This window comes from Capricornis sumatraensis, chromosome 15 (assembly GCF_032405125.1).
Source record: "Capricornis sumatraensis isolate serow.1 chromosome 15, serow.2, whole genome shotgun sequence".
In the NCBI taxonomy this organism is placed as follows: Eukaryota; Metazoa; Chordata; class Mammalia; order Artiodactyla; family Bovidae; genus Capricornis; species Capricornis sumatraensis.
In genome coordinates this window covers 60,474,499-60,485,405 of record NC_091083.1, presented here as the reverse complement: position 1 = coordinate 60,485,405, position 10,907 = coordinate 60,474,499, and the positions used below count along the sequence as shown (strand labels likewise).

Below are 10,907 nucleotides of genomic sequence, written 5' to 3'. Positions count from 1 at the left end.
AGGTTAGCAAAGGCCTTGATGGCAAGCCGGAGAGTTTAGATCTTACGTCTCCACTCTGATTTCCCAAACTCCCAAGAACATGTCACCCATACAAATTTGGCCAAGTTGAAAAAGCAGACTTTCTCTTATTATCGTTTTACTATTGGGCTTCCCACGTGGCGCTAGTGGCAAAGAACCTCCGGGGACATAAGAGACTAGGTTCGATCCCTGGGTCGGGAAAATCCCCTGGAGAAGGGCATGGCAACCCACTCCAGTATTCTTGCCTGGAGAATCCTCATGGACAGAGGATCCTGGTGGGCTACAGTCCATAGGGTTGCAAAGAATTGGACACGACTGAAGGACTTAGCAAGTTTTTTTTTTTTCTATTAACATTAGAATATGCAACATAAAAATAAGAACTGTCCATCCATGTTCCACCTCAGTGCCATCAGTGGCTTTTAGACAAAGCACAGCTGAAGATGAGGGAGCCATGGCAAGTTCTAGAGGGAGGGTGGGGCGATGTCTAATTGGTTGTATGCATGGCTGTAGTGAAGTCACTTCATACTCTGGAATTTGTGGATTCATCTGTCATGCGATGCATTTAGACAAAAGGATTTCTAATAATACAACTGGCTTGGGTGGGAAAGGTCTCTGGAGGTGGTCCTGGTCGCTCCAGTGAGCTAGGAGTCTGACCAACTGGTGGCCCAGAGCCAGTGCTGGTGCCGAGAGTCTACCATGCAATGCCGAGGCCTATTGCCAGTCTTATAGGCCCCACACACAACAGCAGCCTTTGGTCTTGAACTCTAGGAAATGATCGGGCAATATTCTGTGTTGGGAGAGGAAAAACTCCCCCTTTACAAGGATGACAGAGCAGAGAGGGGCAGGGGCTGGGCCTCCAGGCTGGACACACCCGTGGGTCACTGCGGGAGGCAGCCTGGTCAGTGGGTCTTGTCACTGCGACGACCAGAGTTGTGTAAGGCTTGTGGCAGTTACCAGCAGCTCTCCCAGACTGGGGACTCGTTCCAGCAGGTCTGATCCTTGGGCACCGAGCAAGGATGCGTGAGATCGTACACATCCAGATTGGCCAGTGTGGCAACCAGATTGGAGCCAAGGTAAGGAATGTCCAGTTGCTAGTGTTGGCCTGTCCATGATCCACAGCATAGCCAGCTCAGAAAAGCCCCTAAGGTAGCAGGGAGGACCTGGGCCCAGCAGATCCATGCACTTGCCCAGTGTCTGACTTACTGATGTCAAATGACACCTGTAGTAGTTAAAGAGACCGAGGGCATAGGAAAAGGCTTAAAGGGTAAATCTAACTCCTGTTAATTCTGTGGACAGTTCTGTGTGTATAAAACACCTGTCAATCATTTTTACTTTGATCACCTCCGCATTCATATCTAAAACCAGTAATTTTGTCTCAAAATAGTTTTCCAAAATTTCTTGGGAAAATTTTTCCACTGTATCACTAAGATAGCTTTCCCTCCCCTCCTGTATTTATGTTCCAGTTAAAAAAGATCAACAACTATTTTATTTTGAATGCAACCAAAAATCAAAGTGGTAAACCTAAAATTTTGGGAGTTCAGCAGCAGAAATAATTAAAATATATCCTTTGTGATATAAGTGTTTTTCTCCTCCTCCATCACATTTTTCTAAAAAGTACTTGGTTCTATTGACCAATGCTAAAAAACAGATACCAGAGCCCAATACCTCCAAGTCTAAGTTTTTTTTAATTTATTTTTTTAAAGATTTATTTATTTTTGGCTGTGGTGGGTCTTTGCTGCTGCACATGGTTTTCTCTAGTTGTGTCCAGTGGTGGCTATTCTTCATTGCAGTCGGGCTGGACGGGGGGAAGCTTCTCATTGCAGTGGCTTCTCTTGTTTCAGAGGATGGGCTCTTGGGAGCCTGGGCTTCAGTAGTTGTGGCTCACAGGCTTAGTTGCTTCATGGTATGTGGGATCCTCCCAGACTAGGGATCAAGTCAGTGTTCCTTGCATTGCAAGGTGGATTCTTAACCACTGGACCACCAGGGCAGCCCTCTTAACTCTAATTTTAAAGTGATCAGTTCTACTATGAAACAGCTGTCTGATTATTCTCTTTACTATTTTGAAATTACTTCTACTAGGATGAATTGCATTAAAAACTTTATTGCATTACAACTTGAAAGTTTATATGTGATAAGATGATGTAAAATTTACCATCTGTAACCATGTTTAAGTATCTACTTCAGTAGTGTTAAGTACATTCACACTGTCATGCCTCCAATCTCCAAAATGCTTTTCTTGAAAAACTGAATTTAAAATGCTTTTTTCTTGCAACTGAAACGTGGTGCACACCATTAAACAAGGCCTCTCCATTCCTCTCCCTTGCTCCTGGCACGCTATTCTACTTTCTGTCTCTATGAATTTCATGAACATATAACACTATTTGGCCTTTTGTGAGTGGCCTGTTTCACTTAGCATAGTGTCCTTGGGGTCCCTCCCTGTTGTAGCACATGTCAGAATTTCCTTCCTTTTTAAGGCTGAATAACAATCCATTTGTATAGATAGATCACGTTTGTTTATTCAGTCATCTGTCTATGGGCATCTGGATTGTTTCCAAATTTTGGCTACTGTAACTAATGCAGCTATGGGAAAAATGAAAGTCTTTTAATACAGGTGTTTAAAACCCGGGGCAAAGAAAATGACCGCTTACAAGGAAGATGTCATCCTTCCTTGCTGGAGTGATAAGACGTTCAAAATTAAAACACAGAGAGAAGGGAGGCATGGGCCCCTACTGCTCTGAAGTTGTAAGATAAGATGAAGATAGGATCCAGGCAGAGAGAGCAGGGTCTAGGCGGGGTCTCAGCTCTGGGTCCAGAAATGTGCTGCCTAATGGTTAAAGACCCAGCAAAACCTTATTATCTGGGGCCATGAGAACTTTTAGGACATATTTTTTTGTTAGTCTCACTCCTGATTTTATTTTATTTTTTGGTATTTAAAAAACTTTTAATTGGAGGGTAATTGCTTTACAGTGTTGTGTTGGTTTCTGCCATACAGCAATGTGAGTCATCCATAAGTATACTCGAGACATTTAATTTGTGGTTTCAGACAACTCTTTTTTCTCTGCTGATAATTTACTATAAAACAGAGTCTTATATTAATAAGATCAAGGCCGAAGCAGAGCTATCATTCACAAATGTGGTTGGAAAAACAGCCTTGGGGATTGAACATAAATGAATACATTTTCATGTATATTCATGCTTCTCCAGGGTAATGAAAAGGGGCCATTTCAGTAACTGTATCCATAAAAGCCTGGCACATATCTATATGAATAATATGTGTATGTGACTGAAGGTATAATATGTTTCAAATAGTTACCAGAAAATGGCTATGCATAATTTTGAATTGAGCTCATATCTGATCATCCAAAATGCGCACTGTTTAAAATCATGCATAGGTGTCCTCTTGATGGGCTTTTGGGAAAAACTGCATGAAAATAAATCTGCAAAGTGAAATGAGATGTTATCGTGTAGTCAGATAAGAATTCAGTTTATTTTCACTTAATGGGATCTATACTCTGCTAGCTGGATGCATTGTAAGGCCGAACTAGAGATACACTGTCTGATGTGAAATTCTAAAAGAACAACATTAATGTACATGAGGGCCTGAATTTCATAATAACAAAATCCAATTTGACATTTTATGATGTGTTGACATTGTATTGAAGCAGTTCGGTGGATATAAAACGCAGTCTTCATCTTCATGGCCAGCAGCAGGGACAAAGCATAAATTTAGGAAGGGGTGGGCAAGTGAATCTCAGGGAGGAAAGCAGACCCAGAGCCCTTGCTTCCTGTCTTTCTGCTCAATCTGCCGGCTCCAACCTGGCCTTCAGTGGGATCCCTCTGGACACTGACCTTCTCTCCTTCTGCTTTCAGTTCTGGGAGGTGATTGGAGAGGAGCATGGGATAGACTGGGCCGGGAGCTACTGCGGGGACAGCGCTCTGCAGCTGGAGAGGATCAGCGTGTACTACAATGAGGCCCATGGTAAGACACCGCGCTGTTGGCCTCGGTCACCAGCCCCGGGGACACAGCAGAGACAGGAGGGCCTGTGAGACCAGAGGGACAGGCAGGTGATGTTCTGAGAGCTACAGAGGATAGCCCTGGCAAGGCTGTCTCTGGTCACTGGAGGGCCATGCTGCCAACACAGACTGTTTAGACCCTGACCTTCCTTTCTGGTTTTTATTATTTTATTTTTTCCCTTATCTTCCTCTTCTGGTTTTTATTTTTTAATTAATTATTTTATTATTATTATTATTATTTTTTTTTTGGCCATGCTATGTGGCTTGTGGGATCTCAGTTCCTGGTCCAGGGATTGAACCTGGGCCCTGGGCAGTGAGACTGCAGAGTCCTAACCACTGCACAGCCAGGGAATCTTCCCTTTCTGATTTTTAAATAAAAAGTAGAGTCAGTTCCAATAGGAACAAAATCCTCATCACTGGCAAGAGAACAAACAAAGTGGACAATGGCGGAAGAAGTGATTTCTGAAGCTTTTTACAGATTTCTATGATTGTTGTCGGGGTCCAAGCTATCACTGCCAGTCTTTCTACCCAAGACACTTTCTAGAAGGACTTTCCCCCTCACCCAGGTTGTACTTTGATGAAACATGAACCTTCAGAAAAACAAGTTAGAAGTTTGCTAACTTCATATCTTTCTATGCAGGTAAGAAATACGTGCCCCGAGCAGTCTTGGTGGATCTGGAACCCGGGACCATGGACAGCATCCGATCCAGCCGAGTGGGGGCCCTCTTCCAACCGGACAGCTTTGTCCACGGTAGGTTTTTCTGGAAGGTTCCACTGGGGAGAGAGCAAGAGCGCCTCCTGGAGGTGAGCATCCTCCCCAGCCCCCACGCCCGATCCTGGGGGGTGGCGGGGGGGGGGGGGGAAGGGCTGTGACCCAGTCCCCTGTGTCCACAGGTAACTCTGGGGCCGGTAACAACTGGGCGAAGGGCTACTACACGGAGGGCGCCGAGCTGGTGGACAGCGTGCTGGACGTGGTGCGTGCCGAGGCCGAGGGCTGCGACTGCCTGCAGGGCTTCCAGCTAGTGCATTCGCTGGGCGGGGGGACGGGGTCGGGGATGGGCACTCTGCTGCTGGGCAAGATCCGCGAGGAGTACCCTGACCGCATCCTGAACTCGTTCAGCGTGATGCCCTCACCAAAGGTGTCAGACACTGTGGTGGAGCCCTACAATGCCGTGCTGGCGCTGCACCAGCTTGTGCTCAACTCCGACGCCTGCTTCTGCATCGACAATGAGGCGCTCTATGACATCTGCTTCCGCACGCTGCGGCTCAGCACTCCCACCTACGGGGACCTCAACCACCTGGTGTCCCTCACCATGAGCGGCATCACTACCTCTCTGCGCTTCCCGGGCCAGCTCAACGCTGACCTGCGCAAGCTGGCCGTGAACATGGTGCCCTTCCCGCGCCTGCACTTTTTCATGCCCGGCTTTGCGCCGCTCACGGCCCAGGGCAGCCAGCAGTATCGAGCGCTGACTGTGGCCGAGCTCACCCAGCAGATGTTTGACGCCCGCAACACCATGGCCGCCTGCGACCCCCGCCGCGGCCGCTACCTCACCGTGGCCTGCATCTTCCGGGGCCGGATGTCCACGAAGGAGGTGGATGAGCAGCTGCTCAACGTGCAGACCAGGAACAGCAGCTGCTTCGTGGAGTGGATCCCCAACAACGTCAAGGTGGCCGTGTGCGACATCCCACCCCGGGGGCTGAGCATGGCGGCCACCTTCATCGGCAACAACACAGCCATCCAGGAGCTGTTCGGCAGGATTTCCGAGCATTTCTCGGCCATGTTCAAGAGGAAGGCCTTCGTGCACTGGTACACCGGTGAGGGGATGGACATCAACGAGTTTGCTGAAGCTGAGAGTGACATCCAGGATTTGGTGTCTGAATACCAACAGTTTCAAGATGCCAGAGCGGATGTGGAAGAGAAGGAGGAGGTGGGGGCAGAAACAGAAGTGGAACCGGCAGATAAGGAACATTAACTGCCAGAGGCCCTGCCTGAGGCTGGCTCGGCCCGAGCGCTATTAGGATGAGCAAGTCACCCTCCCCGGGATGGCAGGCCGGTTCTGTACTGCAACACAGAGACCCACCTGCAGCCACTCAGCCTTAGCTTTGATGGGGGACTTCAGGGGGCGGGGGGTGGGGAAGTACTGACGGGCACTAGGGTCTTGAGTGTGGTATTCTGTGCACAAGCTTGGTTTATTCTTTTTAATAGGCAGGTGAATTAACTGTAAAGTGCTCCCTTTGTTTAAAGATCTGATTTGGCTACTTGCTGTGTGTGGAGATGGACTGCGTGGATGGGGTGGGGGAACCCCTGCAGGTGAGGTTAAGTTGTATAGGCATTAGCTACCCTGGTAAGTGCCTGGGGATCTGTACTTGTTGGCATCTCAGGACTGTTAAGGCTCTCACTGTAGGTTCTCTCTTAATGCATGACCTGCTGCCCACTTGTTCACACCTGCTGACCTCCAGGAAAGTCAGGTGACTGCTTGGTGTTTGGGAGCCACACAGAGGAAAACGGGAGTCAGTGACCACTAGTAAATTGTGGAGGTTGTGTGTACACTTCAGCGTACCAACTACAAAAGGGACAAGGGAGGAGAGGAAAGTGGCAGTCCTTCCCCAAAAAATACCCAGGCAAAAAGCCCCACAAAATGACAACTCCAGTCTTCTGATCTTTATGTCTGAATAGCCACCTTTTAAAAATGTTTTTAAATTGGCTGTGCTGTGCAGCATGTGGGCTCTTTAGTTCCCAGTCCAGGAACTGAAGCTGCATGCCTTGCACTGAGAGCTCAGAGTCTTAACCACTGGTCCACCAGGGAAGTGCCCTGTATAACTAGCTCTTAACATATATGTAGATACTTTAAAGTTTCTTATTAATGTTTGATTCTGGGAATTCATTCATCATCTTTAGTTCTTCTCGTAAAGGCTATTTTGAAATGCCCTTTTCATTTGAATGCAGAAACCCTCCTGAAAGGGCTCTGCAGGCACTCTGCTCTTTAGAAAGGGCACATGCACGCCCAGGGACCACTGGAATGGAGGAATTAAGCAGCGGTGGCTGTAGTGTCCTTAGAGGTTATGGAGGACACTGTCTCATTAGGGAACTTTTACAGTTCAGATTAATTTGCAGAAGTTGCCATAAATGTTTGCATGATGACACAGCTTTAGCCATTACACGATTTTAATCTGTTCACATTACAACAGGACCAAATACACAAGAGCGTGATCAAATCATCCATAACTTCTTAATTACAGTTTACCTATTTCTGACATATTGCACTGCCATCCCATCCAGCGCCCAAAGGGTTTTAATGGCTTTCTAGAATTACCACGGAGTTATCCAATTGGATCCATGGGCAGCCAGTGATGGGAGGAACTATTTACTTGCAGGCAACTGGGTTTTCATCTCCTATTTGCTTTGTAACCTGCAGTAATAGGGAAGCCAGTGGATGGGTGATAGTAGCTCATTTTGAGAAACTTCACTCTCTTCACATGCATATCACGAGGAAATAACCAAAATATGCACCAAGAGAAAAATTCTCTCGATGTTTGTATCGTGACATGCCTTTTATCTACAGAATTAAAAAAAAATAAACTTTTAAACACTTTCTACTTGTGGTTTAAAAAGCACCAAAACCAAAAGCAGATTTAGTAAGAAACTGCCCCTGAATTACTTAGTTTGAGTTCATAACTTCTTTAGATGCTAAGAAGACTTATAACCTGTGATTACATAAGAATTTATACACATGCTTCCTCTGGCACTTTTTTCACTTTCTCAAATCTAAAAAGGCAATTCAATAGATGCAGGAAAGGATACAGATCTAAAGTAAAAAAAAACACACAAAAAAAACAAAAAACAAAAACCCTGCTGATTTATATTACTATAAAGATTTTTGTTTGCTCAATAGTAATCATTAAAGTACAAAGAAATTCAATTTTAGATGGCTAAATTGCTTTATTTCAGACTAAATAAATTCCTTTTCTTGGAGCCTAACTGCCCAGACTTAATGTTGAGTAAAAATATTTCAAAATGCATCCCACTATCCTAATCTTTTGTATGGTGAAAATTGCTCACTTTCACTTCTGACTCTTTGTGACCCCATGTCTATGGAATTCTCCAGGCCAGAATACTGGAGTGGGTAGCTGTTCCTCTCCAGGGGATCTTCCCAGCCCAGGGATCAAGCCCAGGTCTCTCCTATTGCAGGCAGATTCTTTACCAGCTGAGCCACCAGGGAAGTCTAAGAATACTGCAGTGCAGTAGCCTATCTGTTCTCCAGGGGATCTTCTCATCCCAGGTATTGAACCGGGGTCTCCTGCATTGGCTTCCCTGGTGGCTCAGAGGTTAAAGCATCTGCCTGCAAAGCCAGAGACCTGGGTTCAATCCCTGGGTCGGGAAGATCCCCTGAAGGAAATGGCAACCCACTCCAGTATTCTTGCCTGGAGAATCCCATGGATGGAGAAGCCTGGTGGGCTACAGTCCACAGGGTTGCAGAGTTGGACATGACTGAGCGACTTTTCACTTTCACTCCTGCATTGCAGGCAGATTCTTTATCAGCTGAGCTAAGTAGATATAGATTTAAAAAAAAAAGCAACACACACTAAAACCAAAAGAAATCTGTCCCAATTTTGAAGGGCCTCTTCCTTTAGCTGTACAGTGGTTATAGCAACATTGGTCTGTCTTGAGACTGAGATGGTAGACTCAGGATTTTAGAGCGTGTTTGATTCCTTCACTTCACACACAAGAACCTTGTTTGAATGAGGAGACTGAATCCCTCACAAGTCATGCAGGTGGTTAGTGAAATACCCACAACTTGATCTGACCAGGCCCCCTGGTATTCTGGACACAGTGGTCCTGCCAGCTACCCAGTGGGGCGTGACGCAAGGCCTCATGGTAACAGTTCAGGATTTTTTTAATCATGGAGAAAGAACTGCACAGAATCTCTACTGAGCAGTGAATCTGTCCTTTACTCAGTTAACTTTAATCCTTTCCTTATCACAGGGCCTGTCCCTAAGTCTCGACTCTAATTATTCCATCTGCCTCTTGAATAAAATGACTTATCTCTAATTAACTTGGCTGGAAATGATTCAGCCCTTTGCCTATCAGTTACTTTATTCATCTGGTATCAGAGGCCCCATGGCCTTGTGAGTCATTTCTGTCCCAGTAATGAAAGATGCCTCCTGGTACCTTAATTGTGGGGACTGAAGCATGACAACTGAGGGGCCCTGACTTCAAAAGCTCAGGACAAAAGCCTCAGGCACAGGGCTCAAGGGGCTCCTAAGCTGCTTCTGTCCAGCACCCCCGCTCCTCTTTGTGTGCCCTGTGCCGAGAACGAGATAAAACTTACATACAGGTCAAGAGTCTGGGGCAGGAAGTCCTCTCCAGAAGCCAAGAACAAAAGCATTCTCTTGGGCTCGTCCTCAGCGTGGCTGAGTGGCCCTGATAAATTATATAGTGAGCTTAAGTATCAAGGTGAGAGCTGTTCCTGGGGCAAAAGCTGAAGTGTTTCAAAATTTCCTGTCCAGCTGTATTTCTCCATCCTCCAGAAGTGGTTAACAATCAAGCAGTTCTCACTTAGCAGTGGGATCTTACTTAGCCAAGTGCTTTCAAGTTTCAAAGAGAAACACTGCACTTGCCACAATTCTTATCTTTAAGTATTTAAAGGGTAAATGAAATACCCCCAAAAGTACAGTGGGCGGCTGTCATGATCACGCCCGAGACCTGCAGTCCAGAGCCTTAGATTTTCATGTCAGCTCGGCCATCAACTCCATAAGCAAGTTAATGAGTGGTTCTCTAGTTTCCTATGAGAAACACTCCCAGGATATAAAAGTTCATTTATAAGACAAAGTGAAAGGTATTTTGTGCTTAATAATTTCAACATTAAAAGTACTTCTCTATAGGTTTGAAGTGCATGATAAGAAATGAATACTATGATTTAGTATTTTGTCTTCCAATCTATGCTTTTAATAATCATAGGCTAAGTGGCATCACGTGGATACAACGGGTGCCTGCAAAGGGGGATGAGGCCAGCAGACAACCCACCTCCCCTCCCCCACCCCTGGCCACTAGCTCTGACATGATGTCTGCAATTTGAAGATAAGGAGTAAGACAGCTTTGATGACAGAGCCCAATTCTGTCAATTAATGTCATGAAAAAGAGCACTATTTTGAGACATTTTCAAAATGTCTCCTGGATCCCTTTGGTCACTAGATATGACATCTCTTCTTCCTTTAACTTTTTGGGTTTTTTTTTTTGGCGGCTGTGGGATCTTTGTTCCCCAACCAGGGATCGAACCCATGCCCCCTGCAGCTCGGAGTGCTAACCACTGGATGGACAAGAAGTCCCTGTTCTCCCTTTATCATATTCCTCAGCCGTGCAGATGGCTCCCATAAAGAAGTCTGACAGAAATCAAAAGCCAACAGCTAGAGGGAACTGTACTTTAATTTACTGGCATTGCCAATCTATGAACAAGACAGGTATTGTTTTTTTTCCATGAAGGGAGATGGTTTCCAATCTGCTATAATATGTGCCCACAGCTTCACCTTGAACATGCAGCATTCAGGCTGTACTCAGGGTCTAGAAGGAAAAGAGAAAATCCAAGTTGTTGGTCCTTTTATGTTTTCTTAAAAATCCAACACAAATAGGGGAAATAACTTCCTTACAATGAGCTGTACAATACGATTGCAGCTTCAGTTCACTCGGCTGGTGATAAACCTTGGCTCTCAGATGTAAAAAGTGTGGGTTCACGTGAGAGGCCTAGTCAAAGAGGCACTTCCCTGCTAAGTAAAGGCAAACACTCTCCCCACAGTTAAGAAACACTCTGCCTTTAGAAGACGTTGAGGCAGTGGGGGCTCATTCCCTGTATGAGGTATAGACAATGGTCACTGTGCTG

General features: G+C 45.8%; 1 protein-coding gene across 1 annotated transcript; it reads left to right on the top strand.

Moving 5' to 3' along the window:
- Positions 1 to 1,034: 1,034 nt before the first annotated feature.
- TUBB1 (tubulin beta 1 class VI) lies at positions 1,035 to 6,005 on the top strand. The gene is made up of 4 exons (XM_068987216.1): positions 1,035 to 1,091; positions 3,889 to 3,997; positions 4,673 to 4,783; positions 4,927 to 6,005. Exons 1-4 carry the CDS (start codon positions 1,035 to 1,037, stop codon positions 6,003 to 6,005), a joined length of 1,356 nt encoding a protein of 451 aa, XP_068843317.1.
- Positions 6,006 to 10,907: the final 4,902 nt, after the last annotated feature.